At 50.3% G+C, this 19953-nt stretch overlaps 1 protein-coding gene across 3 annotated transcripts in view; it reads left to right on the top strand.

Moving 5' to 3' along the window:
• The window catches only part of MECR (mitochondrial trans-2-enoyl-CoA reductase), a 38183-nt gene that overhangs the window by 15113 nt on the left and 3117 nt on the right, over window positions 1-19953 (top strand). The window contains exons 4-10 of one of the 3 annotated variants that reach the window (XM_086716244.1): window positions 6118-6261; window positions 9111-9213; window positions 10282-10384; window positions 11738-11811; window positions 14636-14696; window positions 14856-14928; window positions 16330-16663. In XM_086716244.1, coding sequence (XP_086572370.1) covers window positions 6118-6261; window positions 9111-9213; window positions 10282-10384; window positions 11738-11811; window positions 14636-14696; window positions 14856-14928; window positions 16330-16490 — 719 coding nt within the window. In that variant the 3' untranslated portion in view covers window positions 16491-16663. Of the gene's footprint in view, window positions 1-6117; window positions 6262-9110; window positions 9214-10281; window positions 10385-11737; window positions 11812-14635; window positions 14697-14855; window positions 14929-15460; window positions 15815-16329; window positions 16664-19953 lie in introns of those variants that run through there. The other 2 variants (XM_086716245.1, XM_086716246.1) reach the window with 2 other exon arrangements.

Raw genomic sequence — 19953 nt, 5'->3', positions numbered from 1 at the left:
GGCTCAGCCAGTTAAGCAGCTGACTTTGGCTCAGGTCATGATCTCATGGTCCGTGAGTTCGAGCCCTGCGTCGGGCGCTGTGCTGACAGCTCGGAGCCTGGAGCCTGCTTCGGATTCTGTGTTTCCCTCTCTCTGCCCCTCCCCCACTCTCACGTGCACGCGCTCTTTCTCTCTCTCAAAAATAAATGAACATTAAAAAAAGAAGAAGAAGAACTGAAACTTGGGAAGAAGCCCTTGTCCAAAGAGCAAACTGAAAGAGAACCCACCAAACTCTTATTCCCACTCTGTTTCTGCTAAACTACGGTGTTAGGACCCTTTGGGTTATAACTTACAGTCAACGCAAACTTGCTCTGCAATAAAAGAAGTTAATTGATTTCTGGAACTGGGACGGGCAAGAGATGGAAAGCTGGATCCAGGAACCCCAGTGATACCAGAGCTCATTGTGTTTTCTTGCTAGTTCTCAGATAGGATCTCCCCACCTAGTGATATAGTAGCATTAACAAATATTTGTTGTCTACTCCCTTTGCACCAGGCCCTGTTCTAAGCACTTTACATGTATGGACTCAGTTATTCCCACAACAGGAGGTAGATATGAGATAAATATTAAATATTAAGCAACTTGCCCAAGATCGCCTAGCCAGCAAGTGGTGCAGCTGAGATTCAAACCGACCTTTCATAGATGGCCACCAGCATCCTGAGGTTTGCATCAAACTGGGAACAAATGAACATGGCCTCCACAATCTGTCCAGTGCAACCATATCCCTCCACCAGCAGGGCTCTGACCGACACTGCCTGGGTCTTTGCCCATCCATGAACCCCTTCATACTCAGTAGTTTCACACCATCTAAACTGCAAGTTTTTTCACAGCATAACTGACTGGCCGCAGGCAATTTTGCTGTAGAAGACAAAATTGTGAAAAATAAAAGAGGGACATTCACTAAAAAGGACATCATCAAACACAAAATGAGTAATGAAAAGACTACTGCAAAATACAAACTATTTCAGTACATTCAAAATGTATAGTGTAGATTCATGGCAATACACACAAATAACTGATTTTATTCTGTGGATCCACAAAATGTACCTAAGCACTTGTCTTCAAAGTCTTTTGTTCCTAGTATCACACGGTTTTTTGGTGCTTGTTGACTCGTCTCCTCAATCAGTATGGCACTTTTGTTGTTGCTGTTGTTGCTAAAATGTCTTCCTTGATCAGGTTCCAAATACTAGGGTGCGCATTTGTAACTGGGCTTTGTATCGGGTTGTGAAAGCCTTTCACATTGTTGTCTGGTTTTGACATATTGTCACATTTCCACTGATAGACGTTCCAAAGTTCTCTGGGAAATGTGGGTTCAAAACTCCATGCTACTTTTTAGACTGTTACAAGGGCTAAAGTTGATATAATATGAAATAGGAGGACTGTGTCAATGGAGAAATGAAACCAAACTGTCAACCAGCAGATGAAACCAACAAACTGTCAACCAGTTTTTGTTTTGTTTTGTTTTACAGCAACATTGCCTTACGTAATTAGTTATATGGCAAAAATACTTGTGGTAAAGATACTTATGGCCTAGAACCACACCAGGAGTATGGGGTTGGGTCATTCCAGTTGCCTCAATGGAGCGTCTTGCCCACCTCTGTGGTTTAAAGGGTGGGGCCTTGTGGTTGACAGCCTCAGAGGTGAGGAGGGAGCAGTTCTAGAAAGAAAAAGGTACCAGGCAGGAAAAAAACAGTAACATAAGTCTATTAGAAGCTCTTTTTTTTGAGATCAGATTTGCTGCCAAGAATGGCCCCACTCTCTCCTGCAGCCCCACCTGGCCGTGAAAGAGCCACGCCATCTGAGCAAACTGAGAGCTGCAGGATTCACTATCGATGCCGACGGACTGGTGCTTTGAGGCCGCCCCCGTCAGACACAGTCTCTGCCCTCAAAGTGTTCTTGGCTGGGGGTGGGGAACTCGAGAATGGAAAAACAACACGTAATACGTTAACAGTCTAGTTAGCGCTATAATGAGAGGATGGACACGAAGGCGAGAGCCCCCCATCTCGGGGAGCATTCGGAGCGACTTCCCAAAGAAGTGGTGCTTGAACTCCGTCTGGAAGACTGAGTAGAAGCATAGCCAGTGGGCTAGGTGAGGAAGCGCTGACAAGCAGTGCAGCATGTGCAAAGGTACGGCGGCAGGAGAAGGCTCAGCACTGTCGGAGCTGCTGTAGCCTGGTGCGGCTGTGTCCCTGCGGGGACGTAGGAGAAGCGAGATGAGGCTATAGAGGTAGGCGGGGACCCGGTCATGGAGGGCTGACATCTATGGTCAGGGAGAGCCCAAAGAAGAGTTACGAATGAGTGGGGGCGCCTGGGTGGCTCAGTCTTGGTTAAGCATCGGACTCTTGACTTTGGCTCAGGTCATGATCTCCAGTTTGTGAGTTTGAGCCCCGCGTCGGGCTCTGCACCGGCAGCTCCTCTCTCTGCCCCCTCACTTTCTCTTCTCTCAAGATAAGTACACTTAAAAAAGAAGAAGAAGAAGAAGAGGACCAGACTTGGGCAGCACAGAGCATGCTCTGGAGAGGCAGAGGGTAGAGGCAGGAAGCCAGTAAGGAGGTGGCTAAACAGATGGGGCTTCAGTTGATAAGGGTCTGAACAAGGCAGTGCCATGGGTCTGGGAAGACAGGTTGGAGTTAGGAGCTAGAGGAACAGAACTCGGTCACTAGATTTGGAGAGAAGAAGGGACGTCTGCCAGGGGTGTAGGGAATAGCACCTGTAGAGGTGGGTGTCAACCAGAACGGGGAATTCTCCCCAGAGAAAAGGGGAATCTTCCCCACCAGGTGCCAAAGAGCAAGAGGACTTTATAATGACCGGGACTCTAGCTCTGTTTATTTAGTAAACATTTTGTGAGCTGGGCTCTGATATAGCAGTGAACAGACATGGCCTTTCTTCTAGTGAAGACTGCAGTTTGGTAAGAGTGGCAGCCATTAAACAAATACGTCCTCAACTGGCCAGACCTTGGTCATCCTTCATGTTACTGAGCTGTGCCCATGGCCAGCTTTTTCCCACATGTCGCCAGTCCCCAGGGAGACTGGGCCAGAGAACGTGCAGACTGACTTTCTCATTGGAAACCCTCAAAACCCTCGCGAGGCAGCACAGGGCGGCAGCGAGAGCACCTGCTTGGGAATCTTCTTTCACCCTCTTGGGTGACCTTGTTTAAGTCACAGCTACTTTGAGCCTCGGTTTCTGCATCTCTAAAGTGGAGCTAACCATTGTTGCTGGCATATCTCAACTAATTCATGCAGCTCAGCTGAGGGATACGTACAACCATTATTGCGAATTAAAATTCTATACACATTAGATCAAGGTCAGCAAACTTTTTTTTAAAGGACCAATTCATGGGGTGCCTGGGTGGCTCAGTCGGTTAAGCATCTGACTATAGCTCAGCTCATGATCTCATGGTTTGTGGGTTTGAGCCCCACATCAGGCTCTGTGCTGACAGCTCAGAGCTTGGAGCCTGCCTCGGATGCTGTGTCTCCCCCTCTCTCTGCCCTTCCGTCACTTGTGCGCTCTCTCTGTCTCTCTCTCTCTCTCTCTCTCTCTCTGGCCTTCTTTCTCTCTCTCAAAAATAAATAAATAGACTTAAGAAATTGTAAAGGACCAATTTGTAAATATTTTAGGCTTTGCAGGCCAACTGCCTACACTCAACTCTGCCATCGTAAAGCATCATGGACAATACATAAAAAGTGATCATGACTATGTTCCAATAAAACTTGGCTTACAAAATCAGGTGGTGAGCCAGGTTTGGCCCACGGCCGCAGTTTGCCGACCCCTGCGTTAGATAGTGGAGATGGTTAAGGGTCAGTTGCACAAGAGCAAGGAACAGGAATCCTGAGAACTAGAGCATGGGACTTAGGACCAGAAAAGGAAACCAAGAGACATTACACACCTACTATGTACTAGGCACGGTGATAGTCTGTACAAATATCATTATATTTAATCTTCACACAATGACATTAGTGTCAAAGAAGGTAAAATGAGAATTCTAAATCACACAAATCAGGATGGCAAAGCTGGGAGTTTTAAGCAGGTCCCCCACTCCAGGGTCTAAGGATTTTTACTTTAGAACCCTGAAAGCCCTCAGGGCTGACCATGGGCGCTGCCCCCATCCCACCCAGGTTCTCTTTAGAAGGATTAGGGACTGCCAGGCCCCAGAAATTTGTGTCAAGCTCTGAATCTCCATTGTTGTGCCTTTAAGGGAAATTAGAAAACACCCCTAATTTCATGCATAGAAAACCCTACACTAGGTGATTGGCCAGAGTAGACACGGCACACGTTGGCCAAGAGAAGTAGGGGCCATGATGACGAAGGTGACCGTGAAGATTTGAAAACCAGGCTGGGTGAAGCCCAGAAAAATGCCAGGATACCGCCTAGATTCCAGAGGAACCCGTCAGTTTTTCAGTGTCTTATTTTCTCAGCCACAGATCTACCAGTGCAGCTCTTAATAGAATGTGTTCCTGCCTCTTGTCTATACTACCTGGTCCCTAAAGCCCACATTGTCTCTCTCCACTTACGGCACAAGTAGTAGTCACCTAGGCTGTCCCCTCCACCCCACCCCTGACCCTGTGGAGCCAGGGTACCATTAGAATCCCAGCAACTGGGCAGGTGCACACGCTCCAGAGTGGCCCCTAAGATACCACAGCCACCAGATTCCAAGCCAGTAACAGTTTCTCTAAGGCGACCTAGCAAGTGCACGGTCCAAGAGCCAAGGCTTGAATCACGTCTGTTTGTCTCCAAGTCTGTTCTCCTCACCTCTGCTTTACACAGGATCCTGCCCGCATGGGTGAGCACCTGTCAGATGCAGGTTGTGACCCATCAGTGAAATTGATCCAATGGGTTGCAAACGGCACTTTTTTCCCCTAAAATCAGTCACAGTAGAATAGAAAATAACAGGATATCATACACAGTAGGGTAAATATTGTCCCATGAGCCTTTGATTTCTGTTACATGTAGGGGTACATATTTATATATGTGAATGTACTGAGGGACAGCATAGCTCACGGTTACTGTGGGTCAGGATCGTGAGTCTGGGGGACGTTCCTGTGGTCCAAGCCACTTCAGCCATGGCCCGAGCCTGCCTTCCCATCACTCTCTGCCCCGCAGCGTGTATCCTCCTAGGTCCATCTTCTGTCTGTCCTGCCTCAGAGCCTCTCCATATGCTTTTTCCTCTCCTAGACCATTCTTGGTGTACTCCGTGAGTGACATTCTTGGCATCTGTACCCTTTAACTCTTAGCCTGCACCTCCTCAGAGAAGCTGTCCCTGACCCCCATCTCAAGGAATTCTCCCCACTGTAATTGTCTGTTTCTCGCCTGATTTCCCCTGGAATGAAACTCCGTGAAAGGACGGAACGCGTCTACACTGTCCGAGCACGTGGTGCACACTAAGTATCTGTAGGTGGGGCGCCCAGATTAGTCGGGTGACTTTGGGCAAGTCACTTTCTTGGCTTCCTACCCTGTTAAATGAGGAGGTTAAACTCGATGCTCTAAGGGCCTTCTCAACACAGACATTTTACCATTCTTTTGTCTGCAGCTAGAACGTGGCCTGGAGGTTAATGGTCACTTCTCTCCAGTTTACAAGAGTTTGTCATTGCCCTTGTGTCATTTGATTTGTGCAGCAGCTCTTGGAGGAGGCCAGTATCATTTACACCTGAGGGTAACCAAAACGCAGTAATTTGCGCACACCAGCAGACCAGCAAAACCAGGTCCCGAAGCTAGGCCTTTGACCTCTACTTTCATGCTTTTTTCCGTAATACCGCCCAGGTCAACGCGCCCTACGTAAGGAGAATGAGGACCGAATAGGGAAAGGGAGGCTTTCGCAGCTTCTCTTGCCCTGGTTGTGATGTTACTCAGAATCCAGTAGCTTCAGATCCTTAGCTACATCTGATGGAACTAATGCGCTAATAACAAAATCGCTGTCATGAGGACTCAGAGATTCAAAAGGATTTCAAGATCTTCTTTTTTCCCTGAGTCTTACTTGAATTGAAGGCTGATGTCTTAGGCGCCCATTTACTGAGGAGGGTGTCTTGGGGCCAGTTGTGGAGAGAGAGCCTTTCTCACGACCCCGGCCCCATCCCCTGATTCAGGAACCTGGCGGACTGAGGCTGTGTTCAGCGAGGAAGCACTGATCGGAGTTCCAAGTGACATCCCTCTTCAGAGCGCCGCCACCCTGAGTGTCAATCCCTGCACGGCCTACAGGATGTTGATGGACTTTGAGCAGCTGCAGCCAGGTAGGAACCGCCAGGTGCGGGGAGCAGGCTGGGATCTCCTGACTGGGTGTGACCCACATCCTGACCCCGAGGCCCTGGCAGCTCACCAGTAAGGGGCCGAGAGGAAGACGGGCCCCTAACCTGGGCAAGTGTGTGGTTGCTGCTTTTGTTTTGTTAGCTTAGTTCCTAGAAAGTGTGCTGGAACCCCATGAGGAGAACACTCTGGAAAACCGCTGAGGGATCACATTCCCTAGAGCTTGGGATGGAATTCTGCCATTCAGCAGAAACGGCGCTGTGCTAAGGTCTGTGACACAACAAAGCCAGACAAGATAGACGGTGCCTGTGTTCTCAGTAAAATGCTGAACTGAGTAATTCCACTCAGCATTTCTATGGCACTTTCCAGGTCACATAAGTGCCTTCCCATGCGTTACCCCGGTGACTGCATTAAATCTTCAAAGCAGTGTGGTGAGGTTGGTATCACTGGTTGAGAGTTCAGGCCCCAGGCAGACAACCTCAGTCTGAATACCAGAATCACCTTTCGCTATGAACTGACCTTTCAGATCATCAGATTTTTCACCTATAAAACGGACAATAAGGGGTTTTGACGGTTAGCTGGAACACTGCGGTGTAACAGCGCGGGGCCTGGCACACAGCGCAGTAATTAAGCGCTGCTTTTATTATTCTTCCTTTTCATAAAGGAGGAGACTGAGGTCCAGAGAAGTAAACTACTTGGGCGAGATCACTCAGCAAGGAAATGACAAAGCCGGATGTTCTATTTGGGGTTCCCTGAAAGCAGAGCCTGAGGCAAGGACTGAGTGAGGGTGGACAGTTTGCTGGGGGGGTGATCCCAGGAAGCAGGAGTGAAGGATTGGGAGAGGGAGCCAGGGAAAGGAGGAAAAGCCAGTGAAGGCTGATTACTGCTGTGGGCGAGCAGGGCTCAGTCTTGCTGGGAGGAGGCCTCCAAAGATCCTCATAGAACCCACCTCAGCATTGGCCTAACCCTTCACGCTATGCATGTCCACGGACTATAGAAGTCACCTAGTCTAGCTCTGCCACGCCAGTGAGGAAACTGAGGCAGAGATGTTGGAACGCGATAAGCTTAGATTGCCACTAACGCTTGTAGCTGGCTGAAAACCAGTCCCAGCTTCCTGCAAAGAGAAAGGCAGGTTCTCCCAGCTGTGCCAGGGTGATCCTGGGAGGCTTTGGTGGAGAAAACCAGTCCTGGTTAAGGAGACATTTTGGTCCCCTGCGTCTCATCCCCTCCGGCCACCTCTAATTTGGGCCACAGTTGTGGTGGACATCAGGGTATTCTGACACCACCCCACCTCAGTTGCCCGTGGCATCTCTCCACCTGCCTGCCTGAGGGCAGGTGTGGTCTGGGCTAGATCAGTGTTAAACTAAATTGTCATACTGACCCATAGTAAGAATTACATTTTACACTGTAATCCAGTACATAGATATATGTATGAGTATATATATAACGGAAACCAAAGTTTTATGGAGCAGTATTTGCCCTTACTATGTGTGATGCAGTGTGTTCTTCTTAATTCTCTGTTCCTCAATCTTAACTGAAAAAAAAAAAATGTTGCTTACAACCCACTAGCTTGATTTCAAAATTTTTTTTTTTTCAACGTTTATTTATTTTTGGGACAGAGAGAGACAGAGCATGAATGGGGGAGGGGCAGAGAGAGAGGGAGACACAGAATTGGAAACAGGCTCCAGGCTCTGAGCCATCAGCCCAGAGCCTGATGCGGGGCTCAAACTCACAGACCGCGAGATCGTGACCTGGCTGAAGTCGGACGCTTAACCGACTGCGCCACCCAGGCGCCCCATACAACCCACTAGCTTGATTTCATAACCCACTGATGACAATCTGTGAGCTGACTCCTGCCTACAGAGAATAGGCATTCTTCTTCCAGGAAATCCCCTGTCTGTAGCACCAGATCCCTGCATTTCAGATCATATTTCAGGGGTGACAGAGCACCTTCCTGGACACAGTGGGATTCGACTAATCCGGAGCATCCTGATTGGCACTCCCAGGATTCCTGTTTTATGCGAAGGAAACGGAGGTCATGACCTCCCTCATGTCATTCAGTTACAGCCAGTGGGGAAGCCGGGACTCACACCAGATCGATCTGATTTCAGAGCCCACGTTTTCCCCAGCATGCCACGCTGCCTCCCCCATTGGCTAGTTCCAAAGCCTGGGCTTTGACCACAGACTATCTGTAGGATGCTGTTTCTGGAGCTCTGGGTTTCTCCAGCATTGATCCCATTTCAAGGCAGTGTGCCCTTACTGAGCAGCACAAAGGGGGAATAAGGCATGGCCATGTCCTCAGGAAGCTGCAGGCTCTTGCTAGAAATGGGCATGTCCACAACCAAGTATAAGACAGGGCACACCATGTGCGGAGAGAGAGCCAGAGGAGCACACAGAAGGAAGATGGGAAGGGGGCTGCGCTTGAGCTGTGCTTCAAGGAGTATATGGGATTTCAAAACGAAGGAAGAGAGAAGGAGGGAAACATTGCAAACCATGGAAATAATCTAAGAGATTTGAGGGCATAAAAATCGAGAGGATGATGAACAATATAAAATCGTTTACACAGTGGGATCTAAATTACATATAGTATGGACTCTTAATTGCCAAGCCCTGGGAGGCACCATGGGTGTCATGGAATTTGGAGGTGGGGGGGGGGGGTCACTGGGAAAAGAGTAAGCAACACTCCAAGATCTGAGAAGACTCAGCAGCCAGGTCCTGGGTCATTCTGAGCCTGAGCACTCCCATCTCTTGCCCTACAATAGTATCCCAGACAGGAAGCACTTGACCTGTTTACAGGTCTTCAGGACTTGACTTGGGTCTCTTCCTGGCTCTACAGGAGACAGTGTCATCCAGAATGCGTCCAACAGTGGAGTGGGGCAAGCAGTCATTCAGATCGCCGCAGCCCTGGGCCTGAGGACCGTCAATGTGGTCCGAGACAGGTGCGTGGGGGGGCCTGATCCCAGTGCACGAGACTTAGGCCTTTCCACCCAGCATCCCTGCAAGCGCCCCTGTGTCCACCAGATGGCGCCCGTGCATAAGCAGCCCGCAGACAGATCCTTCAGCCGCCGGAAAGGAGGCCCACTTGGCCTCTGGCTATAGGATGAGTGAATATCCCAAATGTAAAAGGAGAGCAGGAAGGAGCTGAAGCCGGCCCTTGCTGAGCAGCTGAGAGTTTTTGTGTCTGTGATAACCTCGTGATTTCAAGGCCACGCTTCATATTTGGGAATCTGTTAAGCTATGTTTGTTATTCCTTCTGTAAACTGTCTGACCCGGGGCCCTTTCTCCCCTTGCATCTGTGTGGCACTTGAGCTGTACTAAATATGGATGTGAAGGAGATGGGGCAGGTTTGTCATCTGTGTTACAGTGAGGAAACAAGGTTCAGAGAAAGGAAGCCATTTGCTCAGGAAGACCCAGCAAGTCAGTAATAGACTTAGTTCCCTGCCTTGTTCTCTTTCCATCGTGCCATCCAGTTTCCTTAAGCCTCACTGTCAACAAACGTGGCTATATCTGTGGTGGAAGTCCAGTCTCTGGGGGAGAGTTGACACTCGCTTCCCTTCCCTATTCCCTCAGTTGTGTTAACAAAAATCAGTCTGTTTGCCGTGGCCAAAGAGGCCCAGAGCCACCCCTGGGCTGGAGTATGTTTGCACAACACCCTGAAGAGCCCCTTGAAAAGAGGAGGAGAAAGGAAATGAAGTTTGTCATTTCAGTAGACAAAATCAGGAAGTGAAATGACTTCTCCCTGGGCCAGATGGTTTCTAGCACCTTTGAGCTGGCAAGGACTGTGGAAATCACCCTGTATTGCCAGTGAGGAAACCGAGGCCAAGAGGTGTTGGAGTGTGATGAAATCCAGTAGCCAGCCCCTGTGTAGGGCCTGGCTTACCCTCAATCCCAGCTTCCCACAAAGAGAAACTCATGTTCTCACAGCCATAGCAGAGGAGTCCTAGGAGCCTCTGGGAGAGAAAGGCAGCAGGAGTGACTAAGGGCTGTGGATTGTGCTTGGTTTCTAGGCCTGACATCCAGAAGCTGACTGACAGACTGAAGAGTCTAGGGGCCGAGCATGTTCTCACAGAAGAGGAGCTAAGGAAGCATGAAATGAAAAATTTCTTTAAGGTATGTAGGCTGAGGGGCATTGTGCCTTCATTCCATGCTCATCTCCCTGGAAAAAGTTGACCTGATAGAAAAGCTGGGACTGGCCCCGTCACTTCTCTCCAAATCCTCCCTTCATCTCTTTGTGGAAGGACAAAACCCATTCCCTCAGCCAGGGGACGGCATGCATCAAGTGCCCAGATGCTGTGAGGGAGGCGGTAGAGACAGACGAAGTCCAAGAAACCCTGGATTATTTGTGCTTTTGAATATTTTTAGCAGGCCACATCAGCCCATACAGTTAGTGTGAGTCTCAGAGCTGGGAGAGGACCTGAGGAAACTGAGCCACAGAGAAGGAAGAGAAAGGAAAGAAGTACGTCTCTGAAGCCCTTTCTTTGTATTGTATCTGATAATCCCCACAAAAGGTCAACAAAGCAGGTGCTCTCTCTTTTCTAGATGAGAAAACCAAGTCTCCAAAGAGATAAAGGATTTCGCCAAAGCCACACAGTTATAAGTGGAGTCAGGGCTGGCCCCAGGTCTCTCTGAACTCACAGCCTCTTAACCTTCTAGAACCTCCACCCCCCAGCATACCTAACAGGTGACCAAACTTCAGCCTCTTTCTCCTGAACCCAGGAGTGACCAAACACACACACACCCCCTCGAGAACACCTGCCTCTTAAGAACATTTCCGGAGCGGCAGATCAGCACCTCTAACTCAAACTGAGCTGTGAGCACAGAGAAGAAGTACACTTGGGGGACCTAGATTCCTTCGAAAAGGAATGTACGTGCCCTCTGTCTGTCCTTTCCTAGAGAGGAGAGAAGTTTTGAACAAAATTCCAAAACGTAACAGGATTAAGCTGATAAAGCAAAGGTCCTTGCAGAGCAGAGTGTGAAGGCAACACTATCCCATTTTCCTTCACTGCCCCCCACCCCCGACACAGCACCTGTGGAAAGGAAGTGCTGTTTGTGGCAAGCTTTAGACCCCACGAGTAAGGGGGCACCTGGCGGGTTCTGTCGGTAGAGCATGCAACTCTCAGTCTCAGGGTCGTGAGCTCAAGCCCCACACTAGGCATGGAGTCTACTTAAAAAAAAAGAAAGAAAAAGGGGCGCCTGGGTGGCTCAGTCAGTTAAGTGACCGACTTCGGCTCAGGTCATGATCTCGCGGTTTGTGAGTTCGAGCCCCACATCGGGCTCTGTGCTGACCGCTCAGAGCCTGGAGCCTGCTTCCAATTCTGTGTCTCCCTCTCTCTGCCCCTTCCCCACTCATGCTCTGTCTCTCTCTGTCTCAGAAATAAATAAACATAAAAAAGATTTTTTTTAAAGAAAGAAATCCCTCACATACAGTGGTAGCTCCCTCACTACAGGTTCCTTATTTTCCAGGACATGCCCCAGCCCCGACTTGCTCTCAACTGTGTTGGCGGGAAAAGCTCCACAGAGCTGCTGCGACACTTAGCGTAAGTCCCTTGGCCCTGCAAGTCTTGTTGGCCCAAGCTCTCCGGGCTTGTAGCTGGGAGGACTGGCAAGTGACCCAATCCCAGTGGGCAACGCAAGCCAAGCCAGGTCAGCATAACCCTGGGTAGGAAATGGATCGCCATCATTTCCTGGTTATCCAGGCACTTCCTTTCTCAGCCTGTTCCTTTATAGGTGACCGACAGACCCAGCCGCTTTGTTTTTCCAAGGGACCCCAGAAGTAGATGGCTAAGCTTTCTGTGATAGGGGAACAGTTAAGGATTCATAACCTAGGGGCCTTTTCAAAAGTCACTTAGTCCTAGCTTGTTAGCTTTTAAATTTTTTATTAGCTTTTAAAAATAGATTCTAATTTTAGAGGTAACGTTATTGCTATTACAAAGCATTTTGAAAGCATGTAAAAGTACAAAGGATGGGGCACACCTGGCTGGCTCAGTCGGTGGAGGGTGCAATTCTTGATCTCAAGGTTGTGAGTTTGAGCCCCATGTGGGGTGTGGAGATTACTTAAAAAATAAAATCTTCCCCCAAAAAGGACAAAGGAAAAATTAAGCAGGAAAGTTAGCTATCATCCCACCACCAAGGGGGATAAGCATTGTTGACAATATTAACAGTGGGTGTCCTTCCATTCTTTTTGCCATTAATATAAAGTCCCTGGGGCGCCCGGGTGGCTCAGTCGATTAAGCGTCTGACTTTAGCTCAGGTCATGATCTCAAGGTCTGTGAGTTCGAGCCCCGCGTCAGGCTCCGTGCTGACAGCTCAGAGCCTGGAGCCTGCTTCGGATTCTGTGTCTCCCTCTCTCACTGCCCCTCTACCACTTGTGCTCTGCCTGTCTCTCTCTCTCTTTCTCTCAAAAATAAGTAAACATTTAAAAAATATATATAAAGTTCCTGAGCTGAGGAACTTTCCAACTAAAGCAAGAATCCCCTCAGCAACATTGGTTGACACATTCTTGCTAGCACTCACTAGCTAAGGGACACAGAGATGGCTCAGGCACTGAAGGAACTCTCTAGAACTCCTAGGCTAGATGGGGAGATGGGTCATGTGGTCAGAGAGCTGTGATAGTGATCGCTGAGTATTCGCCTGTGCACCAGACTCTGTGCAGAGTGCTTGACTTACCCCGCCCCCCTCCGCAACCACCAAAGGGGGGGATACTCTGCCCATCCCCGTTGATACAAGGCCCAGAGAGGGTAATTACCTTGCCCAAAGTCTAGGAAGTGGAAGAGCCAGGCTTAACCCCAAGTTCTCGTGACTCCTGCGTCCACCCCTCCTGCCCTACTTCGGCAGCCTCAAGGGCAGCCCGTGACGCCCGCGGCACTCGCTGTAGGAGGAAGCCTTGAGCAGTAGTTACAGATGTAGGCGCTGGAGTCAGAAAGTCCCAGCTCTGCCACTTACTAGCTGTAGGCCTGTGAAAAGTTAGGCATTACATAAAAGATCCAGGCCTCAGTCTCCTCGTGTGTACAGTGGGGGGATAGAAACCCTTTCTGCCTCAGAAGGGTCGTCTAAAGACACTGAGGTGATGCACAAATCGCCATACAGACAGAGGTGGGCTTCATTTTCCCCGCTGTAAAATGAGAGCAATAAAAGTGCTCCCTGGGGGTCCCAGGGACGACTCACCACATCAGTGCACATGGAAATGCTCAGACCTGGCCCCAGCACCTAAAAAACGCCCAGTAAACGTCAGCTATTCAAATTAGAACAAGTGCAGAGGCTGTGGGGAGTTGGGGGGGAGGGCTTGATCCCAGAAAGGAGCTACTTTCTGGGACAAGTGTCAGGCGAAGGGAACTTAAGACCAAACTGCCCACAAACCTCATGGACAAAGAGTTACGTGCCTCACACAGCAACAGCTTCCGCTTTGTAGTTCACAAAGCACCACGTCCACACCCGCCATCATCCTTGACCAGCAGACTCCTAAAAGCCAGGGAGTGGGGAAGGGAACACAGGTTAAATGGAGCACAGAAGTCCGAGCTTATTAGTTTTTAAAAATCATTTGAGCCTCTCCCCTGTTGGACTGCTGGGGCAGGTGTGGGTGTCAGACAGCAGGTCCTGGCAAGACCCCTCCTGCAGCGACGCAATTGCCCACCGCCCTCCCTCTCCCCACCCACACTGTTCCTTATCTGTATGGCCATCTCACCTCACGGATCCTCAGGTGAGTCCGGACAGACGGAGGGCAGAGGTCTGCACTGCACCAGTGTCTGTGCACTGCCCAAGGCCACACATCTAGGAGTGGAGGGGAGCCAGGTCTTGAGCTCTTCTCAGTAGAACGTGCTTCTTTGTAACACTTCATCCAAGCCCGGCTGGGTGGTTAGATCGGTGGGTTCCCAACCCTGGCTAAACATCATGTCATCTGGCAACGTGTTTGTTGGTTGACTTTAATACAGGTTCTTGCTTCCTGATACGTTAGGTCTGGGTCGAGCCTAGGAATCTGTAGTTTTTGAAACATTCCCAAGGATTCTGAGATCAAGGTTCAGAAACCAGGCTTGGAGGGGCGCCTGAGTGGCTCAGTCAGTTAAGCATCTGACTTTGGCTCAGGTCATGATCTCACGGTTCGTGAGTTCAGGCCCCGCGTCGGGCTATGTGCTGACGGCTCACAACCTGGAACCTGCTTTGGATTCTGTGTCTCCCTCTTTCCCTGCCCCTCCCTCCCTCTCTCTCTTCCCACCCTCTCTTTCTCTTTTTTTCTCTCTCAAAAATAAATATTAAAAAAAAATTTTTTTTTTTAACAAAACCAGGGTGGGAATAGAAGTGTTCCGGCAGGTTTGAGAAGAGCTCTATCTCTGTCTCTACCCACTCTATTCTCTCTGGTCTCTTCAGGCCTGGGGGAACCATGGTGACCTACGGGGGAATGGCCAAGCAGCCTGTCATAGCCTCTGTGGTAAGCTGGTGAGGGAGGCAGACCTGGACACCACAGTTGTCCAAACCCACATGGTGCCCTTGTCCTTGGGCAGGAGGGTGGGGGTGGGCGGGTCTGTACCTTAGGCATCACTCGAAGTGCTTGCCCTCAGAGCCCAGTACGTCCTTGTTGTGTCCACAGAGCCAGCTCATTTTTAAGGATCTCAAACTTCGAGGCTTTTGGTTATCCCAGTGGAAGAAGGACCACAGTCCAGGTGAGTGGATGATGGCCCCATTGCGAACGGTCACATGAGAGGGCAGTGCCTACTGCAGAAGTGACCGGCCGTTCTGAGCTCTGGGGAGGTGGTTGGCTCCCCAGCACCACGGCAGTTTAAAGGAAAATATTCTCTAGCCACAGCCGCAGCCAGCAAATAGGTATTGGGGGAAAGTGGGCTAGTCCTAGGGGGTGGCGGCACTGAGCAAGGCAGACACTGTCCCCGTCCTGAGCAGCTGCCAGTGGGGAAAACTGCCATGGAAGACAGCCACGTAAAGGGAGTAAATTCTGGAGCCGGCCCACCTGGGTTCAAATCCTGCTCCCACCATTACTAGTGATAGGTTCTGCCTGGCCTAACCCTGGGGTCTGCACAAGTTATTTCCATCTCAGTTTGGATATCATAGTTGCCTAGACGTCGTTAGCCCTGTGTGGTAGAGGAGGAAACTGAGGTTCAAAGTGGTTAGGTAGCTTGTCCAGTCGCCCCACCTAGGGAGTGGTGCAGCCACGGTGTGAACTACTCTCTTCGAGTCCAGAACCTGAGCCAGTACTCTACTCTTCCTCTTCTCGAGGGCTGGCTGCCCAGAAGGTGACCCCTCGAGCTGAGCCTGAAGAATCACGTGGAGTCGCCCCGATGAAGGGGAGGAGAGTGGTGGCGTCAGTGGCGTACTTCAGGCCGGAAAAGTAGCCCATGCAAAAGCCCATTGCGGAGGGTGGGAGCCTGGCCAGATAGGTTGCGACCAGATTATGACAGGCCTTGCAAACCTTAAGGAGCTCAGACTCTACCTGAAAGGCAAGCGAAGATCCACCGAAGCGCTTTCAACAGGGGGCGTGATTAGAGTTGAATGTTGCATGATTTGATGTCTATGAAAAAACATTTGTCAGCCTAAGCCAAGACCATATTGCCACTTCCCATCTTCCTGGACCATATTGGGGGCAGGCCCTAAGAGGGGATGTTCGGGACCCCTCACCTCGTAGGGTTCTAAGGGAGCCCTGGGCTCTCAGGGAAAGCTCCTTTCCCTGAGCAAAGCCCGTCTGTTCCACTCCAGCTGGCCCGTCAGGCACACCCACCCCTCCCTGTGCCTCTTCTAGCTGCCTCTTCTAGCTGACTCAAAGTAATCCTGCCCCTCCTGCCATTCAGGACTCCCAGTCACATCCCAGTCAGGTTCTGTGGGTCTGCGCCCTCGTAGCCACCACTCTGCCTGCCCATCAGCTCCTGGGGCCGCTCCCCGTCTCCTCTGTCCTACCCCGCCGGGGACCGGTTTGCCTCCACAGCCTCCCTATCCATGGCCAAGCCTGGGCTCTCGGGCTTTCCTGGAGTTCAGCGCCAGCTCCTGCCACTGGGGGTGGCCCACGGTCTGTCTTGCCGCTGTTTCCACGTCTGACTTCCTCCAACCTCCCACAGCCCAGTTCAAGGAGCTGATCCTCACACTGTGCAGTCTCATCAGCCGAGGCCAGCTCATGGCCCCTGCCTGCTCCGAGGTCCCACTGCAGGACTACCAGCGTGCCTTGGAAGCCTCAATGCAGCCCTTCGTGTCTTCAAAGCAGATTCTGACCATGTGCTAATCGCATAGGAGCCAGAGTGAGGTGGGAGGGAAGACGGATCGGTAGGACTGGTTTCGGGCCCCTCGGTCAGGGCCCTCAGCTTTCCCCAGGCTGCCCTCTGACTAGGGGGGTTGTGAAGCCAGCCAGGGCCAGCCCCTGGGTATCTAATAAAGTCTGAACTTCCTAAGAACAGACACACACAAAACCAACAGAAGTCATCCCTGTCGAGAAGAACCCTCAGTTGTGCACCTGCCATTCCAGCATTAAGAAGCCCCCTTGCCCATCCTCCAACTTGTCCTCCAGCGATGATTTCCTGACCACCCTGAAAGCAAAGTGAGGGTGGGGACTGGCAGGTACAAAAGCCAGTAGGATGCAGTCTCCACCCCCAGGCTGTCCCAGAGGAATAGAAAGGAAGGTTTGACTCATTCTGGGTGGTGCGGGGCTCCGTGTGGGACGGGAGGAGGATCAGCTACCTGAGAGGGTGAATGCCAGGCTAAGGAGCCAAGGAGTCGGGGTCTCAGGTGGCTGGACCACCCTCCTGGAATGTCTGTCCTAACTGGGGAAATAGTTGTTACACCAGTGCTTCTCAACCTGAAGTCATTTTACCCCCAAGGACGTTTGACAGTGTCTGCAGACGTTTTCAGTCATAATTGACAGGGTGCGATCGGCATCTAGTGGGTAGAGATCAGTGATGCTGCTCAGATAGCATCTGGTGCACAGAACAGCCTTCCTCAACAGAATGATCCAGCCCAAGATGTCCATAGTGCCACTGTTGAGAAACCCTGAATTAAGCTAACAGTCCCACAATCACTGCCCTGGTGATTCAAGTGCTAAAGAAGATGCATGCGAAGTGCTATGATGGCATAACTGAGGTCTTGTCCTAGGCCTGGAGTCAGGGGAGCCTTCCTGACATGAAAGTGGGTTCTGAAAATGAGTAGCTTTATTCAGAGAAAGAGAAGAGTTTGACATCATGTGACTTTTTGTGTTTCCCTTATGATCCACTCACCCTGATGGAAAAAAACTAGAGACTCGGGAATGTTCCCTGGTCACCGGGCCTACTTTCTCTTAGCTCAAGAGCCTCTTTCAAGGAGTATTTACTAGATACCCAGTGTGTGCCTGAGGCTAGGGATGCCTGTGAGGGGGCGGAGGCAGGGGCTGGCCCTCTGGCTGCTTAGCCTAGTGCAGGGGACCAACCTTCCCAGCATACTAATGAGGCCTCTGACAGAGGTGTCCAGAGGGCCCTGGAGACACGGCAACTCTGCCTGAGGGTTGAAGGAAGCCTTCGTGGAAGAAGTGTCGTCCACAGCATATGGTGAAAGCCAAGCAAGAAAACGTGCATCCAGCAGAACCAGCAGCACATGCACAAGCCTGCTTCTGCTGCCTGAGGTTGGAGAGTGTGAGGGCTGAGGTGGGAGCTGTGGGTACAGGTCAGAGCAGGAAGGTTCGAGAATTCAGGACTTACCCTTCAGAACTGGCGAGGCACAGAGGGGTTTTCAGCAGCAGGGTGATATGGGAAAACTGGCTCAGAAGACCAGAGGGCACCCAGGCTTATCACAGACACGTACGTAGGCCCCTGACCTAATGCTCTTGCCTTTGGGAGCATCTTGTGTGTCCTCTGGAGAAAAGGACTTGGCTTCAGCCCAGAGCTGGGGAAGGTCTGCACGTGTCCTCTTGATAAGAGTTGCTACCTTGTGCACGTAGGCTCAGGATCAGCCCCAGCTTGCCCAAGTCCCTCCTGTCCCCTGTCTTCTGTCCTTGAAAAAAACGTCTGAGAGGGTGGAGGAGGCTGCCCAAAGGCTACAGGAATGAACGGTTAGAATTACGTTCTTCAGGAGGAGTCCACAGTGTTGGGTTAGGGGAATGATGAGCCTGCAGCCATGGAGAGGGGGCAGCCCCTGGTACAGACTCAGAGGAGATAGACACGATGGAGGAAGGTTCCTAACACTATGGTTAGAGACCCTGTGGAGGGCCGTGCAAAACATCCTAAGAACAGTATCTCTAGGGGTCTGGAGGTGACATTTGGTTGTGCTTTATTTTCTTTATTTTTATTTTTTTAAATGTTTCTTTTTGAGAGAAAGAAAGAGCATAAGCAGGGGAAGGGCAGAGAGAGACACACACACACAGAATCTGAAGCAGGCCCCAGGCTCTAAGCTGTCAGCACAGAGCCTGACGCGGGGCTCGAACTCACGAACTGCAAGATCATGACCTGAGCCGAAGTCAGACACTTACCCGACTGAGCCACCCAGCACCCCTGGGCTGTGCTTTAAAGGATGATTATAGTTTTTTCAGAGAAGGGAGACATGCCTTCTAGACTAAGGGACCAGATTAAGCAAAATATATTATGGAGGCAGGGCATTTATGTTAGAATCTTGTCATTTCCCCCCAAATATCCGTTCTCTTCCTAAGAACACGTGGTTTTTACATAGGCACATGGTAGCCTGGAATAAATAGTTTTCCTGCCTTCCTTGCAGCAGACAAGGTCCATCCCTTGTGATGCAAGCAGAAGTGGTAGGTGTTGATTTCTTAAGAACCTCTTTAACATATAGCCAGCATCCAGCCTGTACCTGTTTCTTCCCCTTCCATCTTCCTCCTGGCTGGCACACAGACCTGATTCCTGGAATTTGTACAGCCGTCTTTGATCATGTTAAGAATGGGTCAGTGACAAGATCCAAGAAGCCTGGGTTCCTGGCACCCAGAAGCCCCAGCTGCCCACCTCAGGATTTGTTTTACATGAGAAGCCTCTGTGTTATTTAATTTTGTAGAATTTGGGCTGTCTCTGAAGCTAACCATAAGTGATAACGTATTCTATGATTCAATTTATATTGGAATCAATCAAGCTGAAGCTGAAAAACTGAATTGCGGCTGTCTGTGATTCCCCACTAAGGAATTTGAACTTTAGCCTGTGGGCAATAGGGAACAAAAGATTTCTGAGCCAGAAGATGAGAACTGTGCTTTGGGAAAACAATTCCTCTGGCAGCAGTTTGGGGGACAGTTGGGAGAAGGGAGGCACTAAACGAAGAGATAAAGTCAGAAATTCCCAGGCTTCTGAATTTCAGACAAGTAAAATCCGCAGAAATCTCAAAGGCCGGCGTGAGGATTACCAACATCTAGGAGGCCAGCAGAGAAAGGAGACTGTGACAAGACCGTGGCAAAAGAGGGTCTGACTTCAACTGGATCATCTCTTCCATATTCTACAAGTATAGGAGGCTGTTTTTCATTTTCATGCTGTGGAGTTGGGACAGCTCTGTTGGCCCACTAAATAAACAAAATCCTTTCTAAATGGCTGGGGGAGGAACCTTTGGCTCCAGGAGACTGAAAGAAGACGAACAGGCATTACCTCCTAAACCAAAAAGCTTGGGCACACCTGACGCCCTGAGGCTTCATGACTGTGGTGCTCCCTGTTTGTTGTCTTCTGGGAGCATCCACCCTGCCACCACCTACAGCCATTGACATAATATTGACTGCTTTGTGTCTTGGGAGATGA

This window comes from Puma concolor, chromosome C1 (assembly GCF_028749965.1).
Source record: "Puma concolor isolate L17-30 chromosome C1, mPumCon1.1.hap2, whole genome shotgun sequence".
In the NCBI taxonomy this organism is placed as follows: domain Eukaryota; kingdom Metazoa; phylum Chordata; class Mammalia; order Carnivora; family Felidae; genus Puma; species Puma concolor.
This window is presented reverse-complemented; position numbering and strand designations above follow the sequence as displayed.